Consider the following 14680-nt stretch of genomic DNA (forward strand, 5'->3'; position numbering starts at 1 on the left):
TTTAATGAATACTGATATTTATACTAACAGACGTTTATGTTTACAGAATAGATAAATTAATAGACGTTACTTTAAAGGAGGGCGTGGAGCAAGAGGAGACATCTGCTGAAGAGTATGTATATACCACATTTTATTACTTATAGAATTATTGTTTTATTGATTTACAGAGCCATCCTGGATATTTTTGGCGAGGCGTCTTTGTATGAGTAAGTATTAAACGTGTTGCAATATGTATAATATAATGCGGCTTTTGTTTCAGGCTTGATGGTTTAGACAGTAACGAAAAGTAAGTAAATTTTAATGAATACTGATATTTATACTAACAGACGTTTATGTTTACAGAATAGATAAATTAATAGACGTTACTTTAAAGGAGGGCGAGGAGCAAGAGGAGACATCTGCTGAAGAGTATGTATATACCACATTTTATTACTTATAGAATTATTGTTTTATTGATTTACAGAGCCATCCTGGATATTTTTGGCGAGGCGTCTTTGTATGAGTAAGTATTAAACGTGTTGCAATATGTATAATATAATGTGGCTTTTGTTTCAGGCTTGATGGTTTAGACAGTAACGAAGAGGAGGAGGAGGATCAAATAAAAACGCCACCAACCCCTCAAAAAAAAAGACGTAAAAATTAAAGAATAATTTTAAATAAAAATTTTAAAAATTTCATGTTTTTATTATTTTACACTTTTACAGTAAAAAATACATATAATAGAACCACTAAATCATTAGAGACATTATAGCATTGTTGACAGTAGGCGTGAAAACAATGTACACAGTGCCAAAGGTAAAATAACCATCTTCTATAAACACTTCCTCCGTTTCACCCTCGTTCACATATAAGTTCTCAACGTAAAACACTTGTCCATCTATAGAAAACTGTAATTGAACCAAGTCGCCCTCACCATAATTATTGCCTAGCCATATCTCACCACTGTAGACGAAATTATTTATTGCGAACGTAATCAACACAAAGTCAAGATCTTGTGTGAATTGAATCAGATTTATGGTAACGAATTGAAAATTTTCAGAGAAAATGTTAATTTGAACAAGAAACTCGCACTCAGCCATGTTCAAGCAACCAATAAAGATAAAAGAATATCAAAGACTGTTACATTTTCAGGTCGAAATTCGAAATTTATATCTTTGTGTAGAAACAAACAAGAAACCACAGTCATTTTGTAAAGGATATCAGATAAGAATGGTATTGTTTAAAAGAAAAATCATAAAAGAGAATCAAATAAAGTGTTAATAGGTCAATGTCTATATACTAACAGATGGGTGCAGACTTACACAGAGTGTAACAGAGGTTTGCAGAACATAGCAGGCGCCATCAGTGACACGCTAACAGTTGAGACGCCATCAGCGACATGCAAGCAGAGGGTAGAAGAGGGTACCAGAGAATAACAGATGATAGCAGAGGGTAGCAGAGACACACAGAGGGTATCAGAGCATAGCAGACGCCATCAGTGACAAGTTAACAGTGCAGACGCCAACAGTGACATGCTAGCAGAGGATAGCAGAGAGAAAGTGAAAAGAAGGATTAATAAATAGTTGAATAACATCACGCCATACATTGAAGATCGTATAAATGAAACGGCCTGCCTCAAATAGGTATTACGTAAAGTAAGCTTCGAGTTAGTGTCATGTTAGCGTTGACTCAGCGTCGAATCATCATATACTCAGACACAAATGCTACGTACGGCATCATGTCAGCGTCAAGTCAGCGTCAAGTCAGCGTCATGTCAGCGTCATGTCAGCGTCAAGTCAGCGTCAAGTCAGCGTCAAGTCAGCGTCGAGTCAGCGTCATGTCAGCGTCAAGTTAGCGTCTAGTCAACGGTTATAAATAGAGCTGTTAACTTCAGAATCGACATTCAGTCGTAGGATGTTGAACAGAGAACAACGTATTAAGCAGCTTGCTAAAATTATTGGAACAAAGTACAAAGCGCTCTCAAAAGAATGCAGAGTGATCAACAAGAACATCTCGAAACAATTTTAACAACTGAACCTCTTACAGAAATAAACAATTATCTGAAAACTACACATCAATTGGATAAGCATGAAGACACTAGCGACAATTATCAGAAAACTGTACATCAATCGGAGAAGCATGAAGACACTAGCGAACATCAAAACAATACACAGCAGAAGGATGAAGAGAGATCCGAACACCTTCAAAAATATTGGCATCATTCGACAGACATCGACCGAAGTTATGGGCCACAGTATGTTTGGACAACTAATAAATGGGTAATGGGCGATAAGGAGATAAAATTTACTCCTAAACATATATGGGTTAACAATAATCAGTATAAAGCTACTAATGGATTATATAATTTAATATTTTACAAGAAACCACAAGACTTTACGCCAAACGATTGCATTAACTATAAAAAATATTAGAAGTCACAGGTATTCATCGAGATTCCCGAGGATATTTGAGACATCAAGCGTTCCCAGAAAAATTCAAGAAAATTATCAAACCCATGTATGTTGAGAAAGAAAGAAGAAGAAGAAAACCCTCGTCAAGACATTGTTTATCAACTAAAAACATGGGACGGGTAACGAAAAGTTCAAATAAAAACATTGAACGGAAAACAACAAAGCAGCAAAGCCGAAAACGAGTCAAAGACAAATCAGAGACCAAGTTCTGAAAGGGGACAGCTGTACGAGGAATTGAACAAAATATGGACCCTCTATAACGAAAATAACGATCCAAATATACTTGTAGAAGGCCTCAAAATTCTTTCGAAAAGCGATGCTCTAAATGGAAAAGAAGCAGAAGAAATAATAATTGAATTGCGCTATCTAGAGCTTATTCATTAATTGTCCCCACCTAGCGGTTACTAAGGAAACGGAATACTTCAGAATTCATCATCTCACTAACCGACGCCTTCCTTCAAGAAAACATGTAATATGTATTAATTTAACAAATAAAATAATATTGGGATTTATCTGTATCTGTATCTGTAGAGTAGGGAGGGCGAGTTAAGTTTCACAGCACTTAGGCCACAATTGACCCATTGTGCATCCTCCCAGGGAGCTGTCACCCTTAGCTCATTGTCCATCCTGCCAATTCTAGGAAGGTGGACAAGTCACCAGGAGACATCTCTCTTATGTGGGCAGGTGTTGGCCAGGACTCGCCGAACGCGTACTCTCGTATTAACGATAACTCTGGGCATTCACATAGGACATGCTCTACAGTTTCGTCTTCTCGTTCACACTTCCTACATAGAGGTGTGTCTGCTAGCCCCAGTGTATGGAGGTGTTTGCTTAGTTGACAATGACCAGTTAAAAAACCAACTGCCAAACGTAGGTTTTTCCTGGTCATTCCCAAGTACTTCTTAGATGTTGACTCTTCAAGGTTACTTAGTGTTACCCTGGCAAGTTTACATCCTTTCCCTTCTTCCCATCTTTTTACGGTTTGAGTATGGGAGTGACATTTGACAATTTCCGCGATTGTTGTAGTTGACCAACCAAAAAGATCCCCAGGTCCTAAGAGTCTTAGGCCTGCCGCCTTCCTAGCTAATTGGTCAGCCATGCGGTTGCCTTTATTCCTATTGTGTCCTTTAACCCACCTCAGGATGATGGTATTACCATCCGAAGCTTGGGTTAGTGACTTGTGACACTCCATTACTAAACCTGATGTGACACGTGGTCTATTCAAGGTTAGTAGCGCTTGTCTGCTATCTGTGCAGATCATTATAGTTTTACCTGCTATACCTTTTTGGGTTATCTCTTTTGCGGCTATGGAGATACCAGTCAGTTCTGTCTGAACTACGCTGGCATTTTTGCCCATACCCCACTTTATTCTTAGGTTCAGTGATCTGGAGTATATCCCGCATCCTGAGCCTTCTTTCATTTTGGAGCCATCGGTGTATATGCAATAGGCATTTGCCACGTTTGTCTCCATGTACTGTCCTGTTTCAATTTTGTAGGGTTTGTTGAAGACAAACTTTGGTTCAATTGAGTCGCAGCCTGCCTGTAGAAGTGGTAACGCATCCAACTCTTCTCGCCAGAAACGAGTTCTCAATTGTCCCATTCCTACATCAAGGTTTGCACCAGCTGAGCGCAGTCGCATCATTGTCACTAGCGCCACCTCTTTGACATATATATCTAGAGGCGTGATGCCAATGATCAACTCCATTGCAGCAGTTGGTGTTGTTTTCATGGCACCTGTTATATTTATGCAAGCCATCCGCTGAATATGGTTTAGTTTGTTAATCGCTGTTGCCTGTAGCACTTTTGGTACCCAAGCAATAGCTCCGTAAGTTAGCATTGGCCTAATGACAGCGGTGTAGACCCAGGCGATCACCCTGGGCGTGAGGCCCCAGGTGCGTCCGACCGTTCGTCGACACTGCTCATAGGCAATATATGCTCTTTTAGCTCCACCATCTAAGTGTGAGTTCCATGTTAACTTCTTGTCAAGGGTAATACCAAGGTACTTCACCTCGTCAGAAAAATTTAGACTGTAGTTTAGAATTCTTGGGGGTATTAAGCCCGTGATTCTTCTTTTCCTGGTAAAGAGGACCATCTCAGTTTTCTTTGGATTTATAGATAGTGAGTGTTCCTTGCACCATGTTTCTATTAGTCGGAGAGCAACTTGTGATCTCTCACATAGTGTGCTCTCAAACTTACCGCTTTGCAGGACAGCAATATCGTCTGCATAGGCTATTGTGTAGAAACCGTTGCTGCTGAGTTGGTCAACCAGGGTATCTAGAACTATGTTCCAGAGTAGTGGTGATAGCACCCCTCCCTGTGGACAGCCCCTCGTAACCATGCCTCTAACAGAAACGTCTTCTACATTTATGCTTATTGCTCTATTAGAGAGCATACTGAATATCCATTCGCTTATGGCCAGGGGAACATTCCTGACGTTGAGCTGTTGGGTGATAGTTGGGAATGTGGTTTTATCAAACGCTCCCTCAATGTCTATGAATATACCTAGGGTGGATTCTTTATTATCCAGCGATCTTTCAATTCTTCCCACTACATGATGCAGTGCAGAATCGGTAGATCTTCCCGAAGTATATGCATGTTGATTTGGGTGAAGTGGGTTATGGACCAGAACTTCATCCCTTATGTACCTCTCGCATAGCCTTTCCATCGTTTTCAACAGAAAGGATGTTAGGCTAATTGGTCGGAAAGCCTTTGGTAGGGTGTAGTCCATCCTACCTGGTTTTGGTATGAAGACCACACGTACCTCTCTCCACTTCCTAGGAATATATCTCAGAACCAAAGAGGCTCTGAATATTTCCACGAGGTGCGGCAGAAGGATATCCAGTCCCCACCGTAGTAGGGCTGGATATATGCCGTCAGGCCCTGGTGATTTGAAAGGGGTGAAGCACAATATGGCCCATTTTACCTTTTCCTCATTAATCATTGTTCTGGCGAGATGCCAGTCGTTTGTTGACGGTATGATTGCTTCTTCCATCCGGTTTGGTGCTGTTGAGACACTAGAACCGGGAAAGTGTGTTTTCATCAGGACCTCAGCACTTTCGCGAAGGTTGGAAGTTTTATTCCCATCTTCCTTCGTTAGTATGCCGACATGCCGATGTGGGTCCTTTGAGAGCGCTTTTTGTAACCTGGAAGCCTGCGGGAAATCTTTGATTTCCTCACAGAAGGTTCTCCAAGCAGCTCTTTGTCTTTGTCTGCAGACTTTTTTAAACTCTCTGAGATTTGATTGGTAAGAATCCCAATCCTCTTTGAGTTTGGTGCGTTTTGCTCTATTAAAAGCTGTTCTTGCTGTCTTCCTAAGGTGTTCCAATTCAGTGCACCACCAAGAGTTGGTTTTGCGACTTTCCTGGACCATCCTTATTGGACAGGATTTTTTATAAGCATAGCTTATTTTGTTTTGGATAGATACCGCATACCTTTCCAATTCTGTATTAGTTCCTGGAGTTGAAGCCCTTTCATTCCGCAGAGCATCTTCTAAGAGTCGGTTGTAGAGTTCTACATCCGTCCTCTTAGGGTCGCGCGATTTGATAAGGCTTTTTTCCAGACTAATATTATAGGTTAGCCAGCGGTGGTCGGACATAGAAATATCCTCCGATACCTGCCAGTTCTGAATTTTATTCGATATTTCAGCTGTTGCCAGCGTGATATCGATGACTGTTTGGCTACGAACATTAATAAAGGTAGGTTCGGTGCCCTTATTTAAGATATACAAATCTTTTATAGTAATATAGTTATAAAGAGACTCGTTGTTATCTCTGCTGCCCCAGCCTAGATGGTGAGAGTTCGAATCGCAGCCGATAATAAGTTCTACCTTCTGACTGAGACAATGGTCTACCAGATCTTCCATTTCCCTTGTTGGTGGTAGGGTGGCTGCATCTGAGGGTAGGTAGACTGATGCTAGTATCAACTCTCTATTTTTGCCCTTTCCCCATGGGCACTTCACTTTAACCGCAGTTACGTCTGAGGTGCAAAACTGCGCCATAGGGGAGGCTTTGATTTTTCTGGGAACATATATTGCTGTTCTCGGTTGTTGATTGCTTGGTAAGCTGAAAATTTGACCGTTTAGGCTGCTAAGACCAGTTATTTTGGTCTTATTTATCCAAGGTTCTTGGATTAGTGCTATTGGGATTTAACATGCCTTTTTATTATCTAACAATTCACCGCTACGCATCATTATCTAAAAATATTGATGACATCATCTATCTTAATCGTTTTGGCATACCTTGATAAAAACAACAAGACAACACCTTAGATGTGTATGTTTTGCACACGGCACTATCTATGTCTAAAAGTAGCGATGACGTAATCCTCATTCGGTAGGCAAGATCTTGTTAATTTTGCAAAAATAGCCTAGCCAAAGTGCTACGAGTTCTCCTGAAGCGGGACAACGTCCTAAATTTTAATATCATAATCATTTTCTGAAAAAATGATCGCCGTTTTTCGAAAAATAGATTTTGTTTTGTTCTAATAATTAATTATAAAGGTACCTGGTTTTATTATTTTGAATAAACTCACTTCAATTTGTTATATCACATTATGATAATAGCTAGCCGCAACTCGAAAATACAGATAATTTACAACAGGGATTTCGTAAAATGACTAATTGATATGTTTTAAGTACTTTATACAGCTGTTTTTATGTAAAATTGAAAAAAAACACCCCTGATTTTTCTCAAACAGCATTACCCTTTTCCTCATCATAGAGTGTCACGTGACCTACGGTGAAAACGTATAAAAGGCGCAAAACAAGATTTACTCTCATTTCTTATCAGGCAGTCGTACTGATAAGACGTGCTTTCTCATATCAGCTCTTGCTCTTATCATCCTTTACAGTAAGTGTGCAATTTTTTTTTTGAATTTTTGAAAAATAGATATTACATTTTGAATTTTTAGTTTTTTTGAAAAAATTGTAAAGTTTTTTGATTTTTTTAAGTTTCTAATTTTTGATAATTTTCGAAATGGTTCAAAATTGGTCATTAAAGTTTTTGATGCGTAGGTTCATAACAACATTTTGTGCTTACCTACATAGTTTTCGACTCTCTGCGACAGGGGGTTCTCCTAGCCACGGCGAAGAGAACTTGAAAGCTCTGTTGGAGGATGCTATGGCTGATGCAAAGAAGCAAAGCGGATACAAAAAGGGCGATAAAATTAGAATAATTGCCCACAATGACAATTTCAATCACCCCATTTCGACAACAACTAGTGCAGATACCAATATGGACAGTTTATTACAGCATCTTGAAAACATATTGACGTCTAACGACACTGTTCTTTTGGCTGACACGAAATTCGATATTCAAATTTTCAAGATGCCTAGGGGTAGCGGTCGTCGTAGAATGATAAATTTGTCAGAGGACCGTCGCACTAAAAAAAGCATTACTCAAATTAAAAACAATGACACCTTATGCGGGGCTCGAGCAGTTATAGTGGGCTTAACATACGTCACAAACGAGATTTTGGGTCACAAATTGATCAAAAGTGATGTTCATAACATACGTATAGGTCGAAAATTACAGACTGTTTTGGCAGAAAAGCTTTGCAATCTGTTGGGTGGTTGTTATATCGAAGGTTTCACGCTGACCGATTTTAAACAGGTCGAAGAACTACTGGATGTACAAATAAAGATAATTTGCGCTGAAAATTTCAACACAATCATATACGAAGGCCCCGAACAAACAAACAAAATTTATCTATATAAAAACGGTAACCACTTCGATGTAATCAACAGGTTGAAAGGGTTGTACGGCACCAAATTTTATTGCGAGAAATGCGATACACCTTATCAAAGCAAACACAAGTGCAAGAAAGCACCGCTGTGTACAATCTGCAAGCAGTCAGAACACGACTTGCTTACGCAAAACAAAATTCTTTGCGGCGACTGTAACCGTTATTGCTACAACATTGAATGTCTGGAAAACCATACAGAGATATGCAAGGTTATATTTAAATGCACCACTTGTAATAAAATTTGTAAGAGGGAACATCGACATGAGTGCGGCTATTCTATGTGTAGAAATTGTAACCAATTTGTAGAAACAGCTAACCATCAGTGCTATATGATGAAAAAATCAGCCAAAGGAGGGGTTTGTACAAATTGGTTACAATTTCTACACATGTATAAAAAAAAGTATTTACCTACTTCGTGTAGAATGGTATTACTTTCTATATGTAGTGTTATGCTTATACTCTTTCTAATATGTAGCCCTATTTTCATGTTTATAACTATTTTTGTGGCGGGTATTCTTTAAATATCATTGTACGAAATATTTGACCTTTAGCGACGCTTTTTTTAGCGTCTATACAGAAATTGTACACTTATTTTGCTGGACATTTGTTACCCTATTTTACCTATTTTTGTACGAGATGTTGCAGTGTCGGTTTAACTGGCACGGGTGGTTGGTGGGAATACCTGTTTTCCTGTCTCCTTTACCATTGCTCCTTTCTCCTTACCATACTGTCGTGTTGTTTTTTGATGTTATTTATAAGGTTTTATGGATGTAGTATATCTAATAGTTTTTGTAGTTGCATATTCATAACCATTCATCACCATTTCAAGTGATGCTTTCAAGATTGTTAGAGTTGAATTTAAGAGAAGAACTCGCTGTTTGGCCACCGTTACTCTAGATTTCCATAGTCTGTCGGAGAAGGTACGCCTTTTACCTTTTTTACGGCTTGGTCAGCTTTTTCTCTGCCTTTGAGGGCGGCTTTTGTTTCAGGCTTGATGGTTTAGACAGTAACGAAGAGTAAGTAAATTTTAATGAATACTGATATTTATACTAACAGACGTTTATGTTTACAGAATAGATAAATTAATAGACGTTACTTTAAAGGAGGGCGAGGAGCAAGAGGAGACATCTGCTGAAGAGTATGTATATACCACATTTTATTACTTATAGAATTATTGTTTTATTGATTTACAGAGCCATCCTGGATATTTTTGGCGAGGCGTCTTTGTATGAGTAAGTATTAAACGTGTTGCAATATGTATAATATAATGCGGCTTTTGTTTCAGGCTTGATGGTTTAGACAGTAACGAAAAGTAAGTAAATTTTAATGAATACTGATATTTATACTAACAGACGTTTATGTTTACAGAATAGATAAATTAATAGACGTTACTTTAAAGGAGGGCGAGGAGCAAGAGGAGACATCTGCTGAAGAGTATGTATATACCACATTTTATTACTTATAGAATTATTGTTTTATTGATTTACAGAGCCATCCTGGATATTTTTGGCGAGGCGTCTTTGTATGAGTAAGTATTAAACGTGTTGCAATATGTATAATATAATGCGGCTTTTGTTTCAGGCTTGATGGTTTAGACAGTAACGAAAAGTAAGTAAATTTTAATGAATACTGATATTTATACTAACAGACGTTTATGTTTACAGAATAGATAAATTAATAGACGTTACTTTAAAGGAGGGCGAGGAGCATCTGAGTCAAAGTAAGCGTGTAATTCCTTCTGTAAATCAAACTCGGTGTTTTTATGTTCTTCGTACCTTTTTAGAAACTCTTCCCTTTGTTTGGGCTTCATGGTATTGGGTCCGTAATAAGACTTATCTGGTAAAGTACCTATATAATCTTGGTTTTCAGGAGTATTAAAAAGTGAGCAAAATACCCCTTCTTCAACTCTTTTAAGCCAAATGTTTTCGGAAACCATACAAAGGCGTCGGGATATAATTCAAAATATCGAGAAACCGGCCATTACCAACAAATAGTGGAATTAATCTTATTCATGTAATTCTTAAATCTAAGCATTTTATGGATCGCTTCAGGCATTTTGATAACAGTCTCATTTTGTTTTAAGCAGTCTATTGTATGTTTATCTAATGTTTCCTGTGATCCAAAGTAATGGAGGCAGGCATTACAGACATATTTTGTTCCATTTATATTACTTAACTGTTTTGATAATAGGCGAGATAGATTTTTTATCCATACATAATGGCATCTAATAGGACCTTCGGTATCATCATCGTATTTATCTTGAACAAGAAGCAGATTCACATGTTTATCCTTCTTTTCTTTTGTCAAATAAGTTAAGAGGGTCGTAAAATGTTTATCTTTTTTTAGGTAATATACGTTTATTGAAATGTCATTCTGCTTTAGAGCCTACCTGTCGTATTCTTTTTTTGTATCGCTGCTTAATCAATACTGAAAATGAATTTTAATACTCTATGTATCTTTGTTAAAACCAAGGCGTGTGTAAGCGTTTTATGTCCTGTTTTTAGAACCACTTACTTTACCCTATACTGAACGAGATGCTGTAGTGTCGGTTTATCTGGCACGGGTTGGATGGCGGGTATACCCATGATCCATTTCCTGGACCTGTTTCCCTTTTCCTTACCCCATCCTGGCGTATTCTTATAATAATTTTACTAATTTTTAAATTAGTTTCTCTTGTAGGGATGTCTTTTATTTAAACCTAAATTCATTAGATCGCTAACTATTTTTTTCGTTTCTGAAAACAATCACCGAAAAATTGCATTATGTGTTTATGCGTTACAATTATTTGTCTTTTTTGGAAATATTGTATTTTGAGAATATACATACTGAGTCTTGCTCACAAGACACTTCAGTTTTAGGCATGGAAAGGTGTGAATTGTCTGTCACTAATGGATTCTTTGCGCTGCATTTGAAAATTTTAAAAGAGCATGACCTGTTACTGGAACCTTTGCCGCTATGGCTGAATTTTTTAAAACACCCTCACAGATGTATAGATCGTAACTTTTACCATTAAGTATATTATTTACTTTAGTTATTACGATTTATTTTGAACTCTTTCTTAAATAACACGTCACCTATAATTTTCTACTTTTCATAAATAAATAAATTATTGCATTCCGAATATGTACATTGGGTTATTATGAACTATTTGTTTATATTACGCTTACAATACCACAGAACTTTTGCTGTTTTCTGCGACACTGATATTTAACCTAATCTTTACTAATTTGTAAATAATCGAATTAGATACTCGATTCAAAACATAATTCTTTACAACTAAAAACTGTTTTTGTTAAAACTAGTTTCTCTTTATCGTACTTTGAGTTTGCGGCGTTTCATATTTAACACACAAGTTTAAAAATATAATTGCAATATTCATATCGTCAAACTATTCGCTTTTGCATTATCCTCTGCGGTTTGTACACGGGTTGCTTCGTCATGACCATCTTTGATAAATACTTTTTTTATACCTATTGAAGCCTACATAATTCAAATGACCGATTGGCCTAGTAGTCTGGGCGTCTAGTCACGAACGTATGGGTCGCGGGTTCGAGTCCTACACATGGTAGAATTTTTTATTTATTTAGTAAATAATACTTTGATTAAAAACTGCCGAGTTTGCGGTCGGAATCTGGGGAAATTTGAGATACGGGGCTGGGGAAATTTGCCCTATTCTCCATAAGGCCGGAACAGTTTTTCCCTAGATCTGGGGACAAAAAGTGGACTACTCACAATTGATGGTATTTTATCTGGAAAAAAATACAATAAAGCTATACGAGCCCATAAGTTGACGTACGAAGCTCTGTCAAGATTAATAATAAATCTTTATAAAAAGTGGCTTTTAGAGTGTGGCAGTCCTTCTGTACATTATATTAATTTAATTCATCTTTGTGCATCGGAAATCATCGATACTCTCAGGAGAAAAGAAGACGTTATGCAACTGTCCGATAAAATCTCAACTTGGAACTCATGAACTTTTGCCAGAGTTTCCAGAATTCATTGCAGCTCAAACTGCCACGGGTAAATACTGGAATGCATACTTGGAAATGGTAGATATTCTATTAGAATTTCAGTTTGCTGAAAGAAGCGGAAACTGGGAAATACATTTGTCTAGTTTTCGAAAAATGCTGCCTTACTTCTTCGCATTTGACCATGTAAACTATTCTCGTTGGGGAACAATATATTTGATGGACATGTACAAACTTCATGAGGAAGCTCTAGAAGTTCATGAAGAATTTATGAGAGGAAATTTTGTTGTAAAACGTTTGAACGGAAACTTTAACCAACTATCTGTAGATCAAGCTTTAGAACACATAAATAAAACCTCAAAAGATGCAGGAGGAATCGTGGGATTGACCAAAAACAGCACAAAATTAGATGAATGGTTTTTAAGCTACAACATGATTGGCATGATGGTAGATGAATTTCGTGCATCATTAGACCTAAGCAACCACTCATCAAGTCAAAACGTAGAAGGTGGAAAGAAACGAATGAAAATTGATCAAGATTCTGTACAAAAACTGCATGATGAGTTTTTACGATTTAATGTTTTCTCCAAAAGCGAAGATCGTCTTCTCGTAATTTCAACTAATGAGATTGCATCGCCGAATGTTCAAACATCGTTATTAAATATACAAAAAATTGGAGAAGAGGGCTTAGCAAAGTTTCTTGATACTGTTGGAGCTCCCAATTTTTTCAAACCTATTAAGAAGAATAATCTTCCAACACTTCGTCGTGCAGGTACCTATAAAACTGTCGCTGAAAAGAAGAAAATCGTTCAAGCTGGGCAAGAGTTTTTGCAAAAAATACTAGCAGCCGGGGCAATTGGAAGAGACATAAATTATGAGGATGTTTTCAAACATGAATTGACAGCTTATTCAATGTCACTTGCACCTGCAGGAGTTTTGTCGGTACCATCAAATAAATCTGCCTTAGGTTCTATAATAGAACAGTTTACAGTTACGTCTAAATATCTACTATTACCGTTACAAAATCACAAAACGTGTCACATTTTTGATGGTATGAGTTTGATTCAAGCAGTTGGCAAACCATCCAATGCCAAAACATTTGACGACTATGCAAGAATTTTAAAATCAATAGTGTTCAAGAACCCCTACAGCGCTAAAAGGATCGATTTTGTTTTGGATCACTACGAAGAATCTTCCATAAAAAACTGCACGAGATAAAAGAGATGCACACCAAAAATGAATCAATACAACGATCAATTGAAGGTCCGGATACAGTATTACCTCAAAAATGGAATTCATTTATTAATTTAGTTTTTAACAAAAACCAGCTTACACACTTCGTGAGCAATCAGCTAGTTGAATATTCCTTAACAAATTGTACCGCTCACTTCGTAACCAGCGGAGGATTTTACGACGTTTTAAATTACAAAACAAATTTTGGTTTGAATTCTGAAATATTAGTCTCATCACATGAAGAGGCCGATACCAGAATAATATTACACATTCTGTCAGCAAAAATGGAGGGATATACAAGATGTATAGTCGACTGTAAAGGTACCGATGTGTTGGTACTCCTGGCCCATTTTAAAGACCTTTTAACTCCAGAAGTTTGGATGAGGGTTGGAACAAAGGACAACGAAAGATTTATAGGTATCCACGAACTCTCTATGGATCACTCCCTAAGGAAATATTTACCAGCCTTTCATGCCCTCACTGGTTGTGATACCACTAGCCAGTTTGCAACTCTTGGGAAGAAAACATGTTGGAAGGTATTTCTATCAAATTATAGCCTCCTATCTAGAGTGGGAAGTGAAGAATATTTGAGCAAAGAAGTTTTCGATGATATTGTTAAATTTGTTATTCTTCTTTATACACCTAACAAAAATATTAAGTGTATTAATACTCTAAGAGGTATTTTGGCTACTACGAATACTATTCATAAACTGCCTCCTACTTTAGACAGTCTGAGGCAACACTGCCTTCGTGTACACTTCCAGACGAAAATATGGCTATGTAGTGCGACACCAAGACCATCTCTGCCGAATCCGTTGCTAAGTGACTGGAGTAAAGAAAATGGAGAGCTAGTACCAGTTTTAAGCACGGAACCCAAGTTGCCGAAAGATACATATATTCTGAATAGTTGTAAATGCAAAAAAGGTGAGTCAACTTTTGCCTTTTTATGTGAAGAATAATTATATTAGCTTTTTTTTATAATTTTCAGATTGTACAGGGTCCCAATGCTCGTGTAAAAGGAAACAGATCAAATGCATTGGTTCTTGTAAATGTATGGCCCAGGTGAAATGTGGCCAACAAAGGTGATATACGTGAAACAATTTTACCCGTAGAAGATGTTAGTTCTTCTGAGAATACTGAAGAGTCTGACTTAGAATAAGATAACTAACATAAGATATCTAGTAAGTAAGAAATAGGTAAGTACATAGATTTAATTGTTTTTATTACTATCCTTTGTTCTTGAATCAGAAATTTATTGCCAAGGAAAAGCGGTGCCATTTTAGATGT

At 37.4% G+C, this 14680-nt stretch overlaps 1 protein-coding gene across 1 annotated transcript; it reads left to right on the plus strand.

Moving 5' to 3' along the window:
- Positions 1-12238: 12238 nt before the first annotated feature.
- LOC140449474 (uncharacterized) lies at positions 12239-14467 on the plus strand. Its single transcript, XM_072542655.1, has 2 exons — positions 12239-14317; positions 14382-14467. Exon 1 carries the CDS (start codon positions 12239-12241, stop codon positions 13376-13378), a length of 1140 nt encoding a protein of 379 aa, XP_072398756.1. The 3' UTR covers positions 13379-14317; positions 14382-14467.
- Positions 14468-14680: the final 213 nt, after the last annotated feature.

The sequence above is a fragment of the Diabrotica undecimpunctata genome, chromosome 9 (assembly GCF_040954645.1).
Source record: "Diabrotica undecimpunctata isolate CICGRU chromosome 9, icDiaUnde3, whole genome shotgun sequence".
NCBI lineage: Eukaryota > Metazoa > Arthropoda > Insecta > Coleoptera > Chrysomelidae > Diabrotica > Diabrotica undecimpunctata.

Excerpts from the sequence above, each read along its gene's own strand:
- LOC140449474 (XM_072542655.1), top strand. The coding sequence starts at position 12,239 with ATGGTAGATATTCTATTAGAATTTCAGTTTGCTGAAAGAAGCGGAAAC.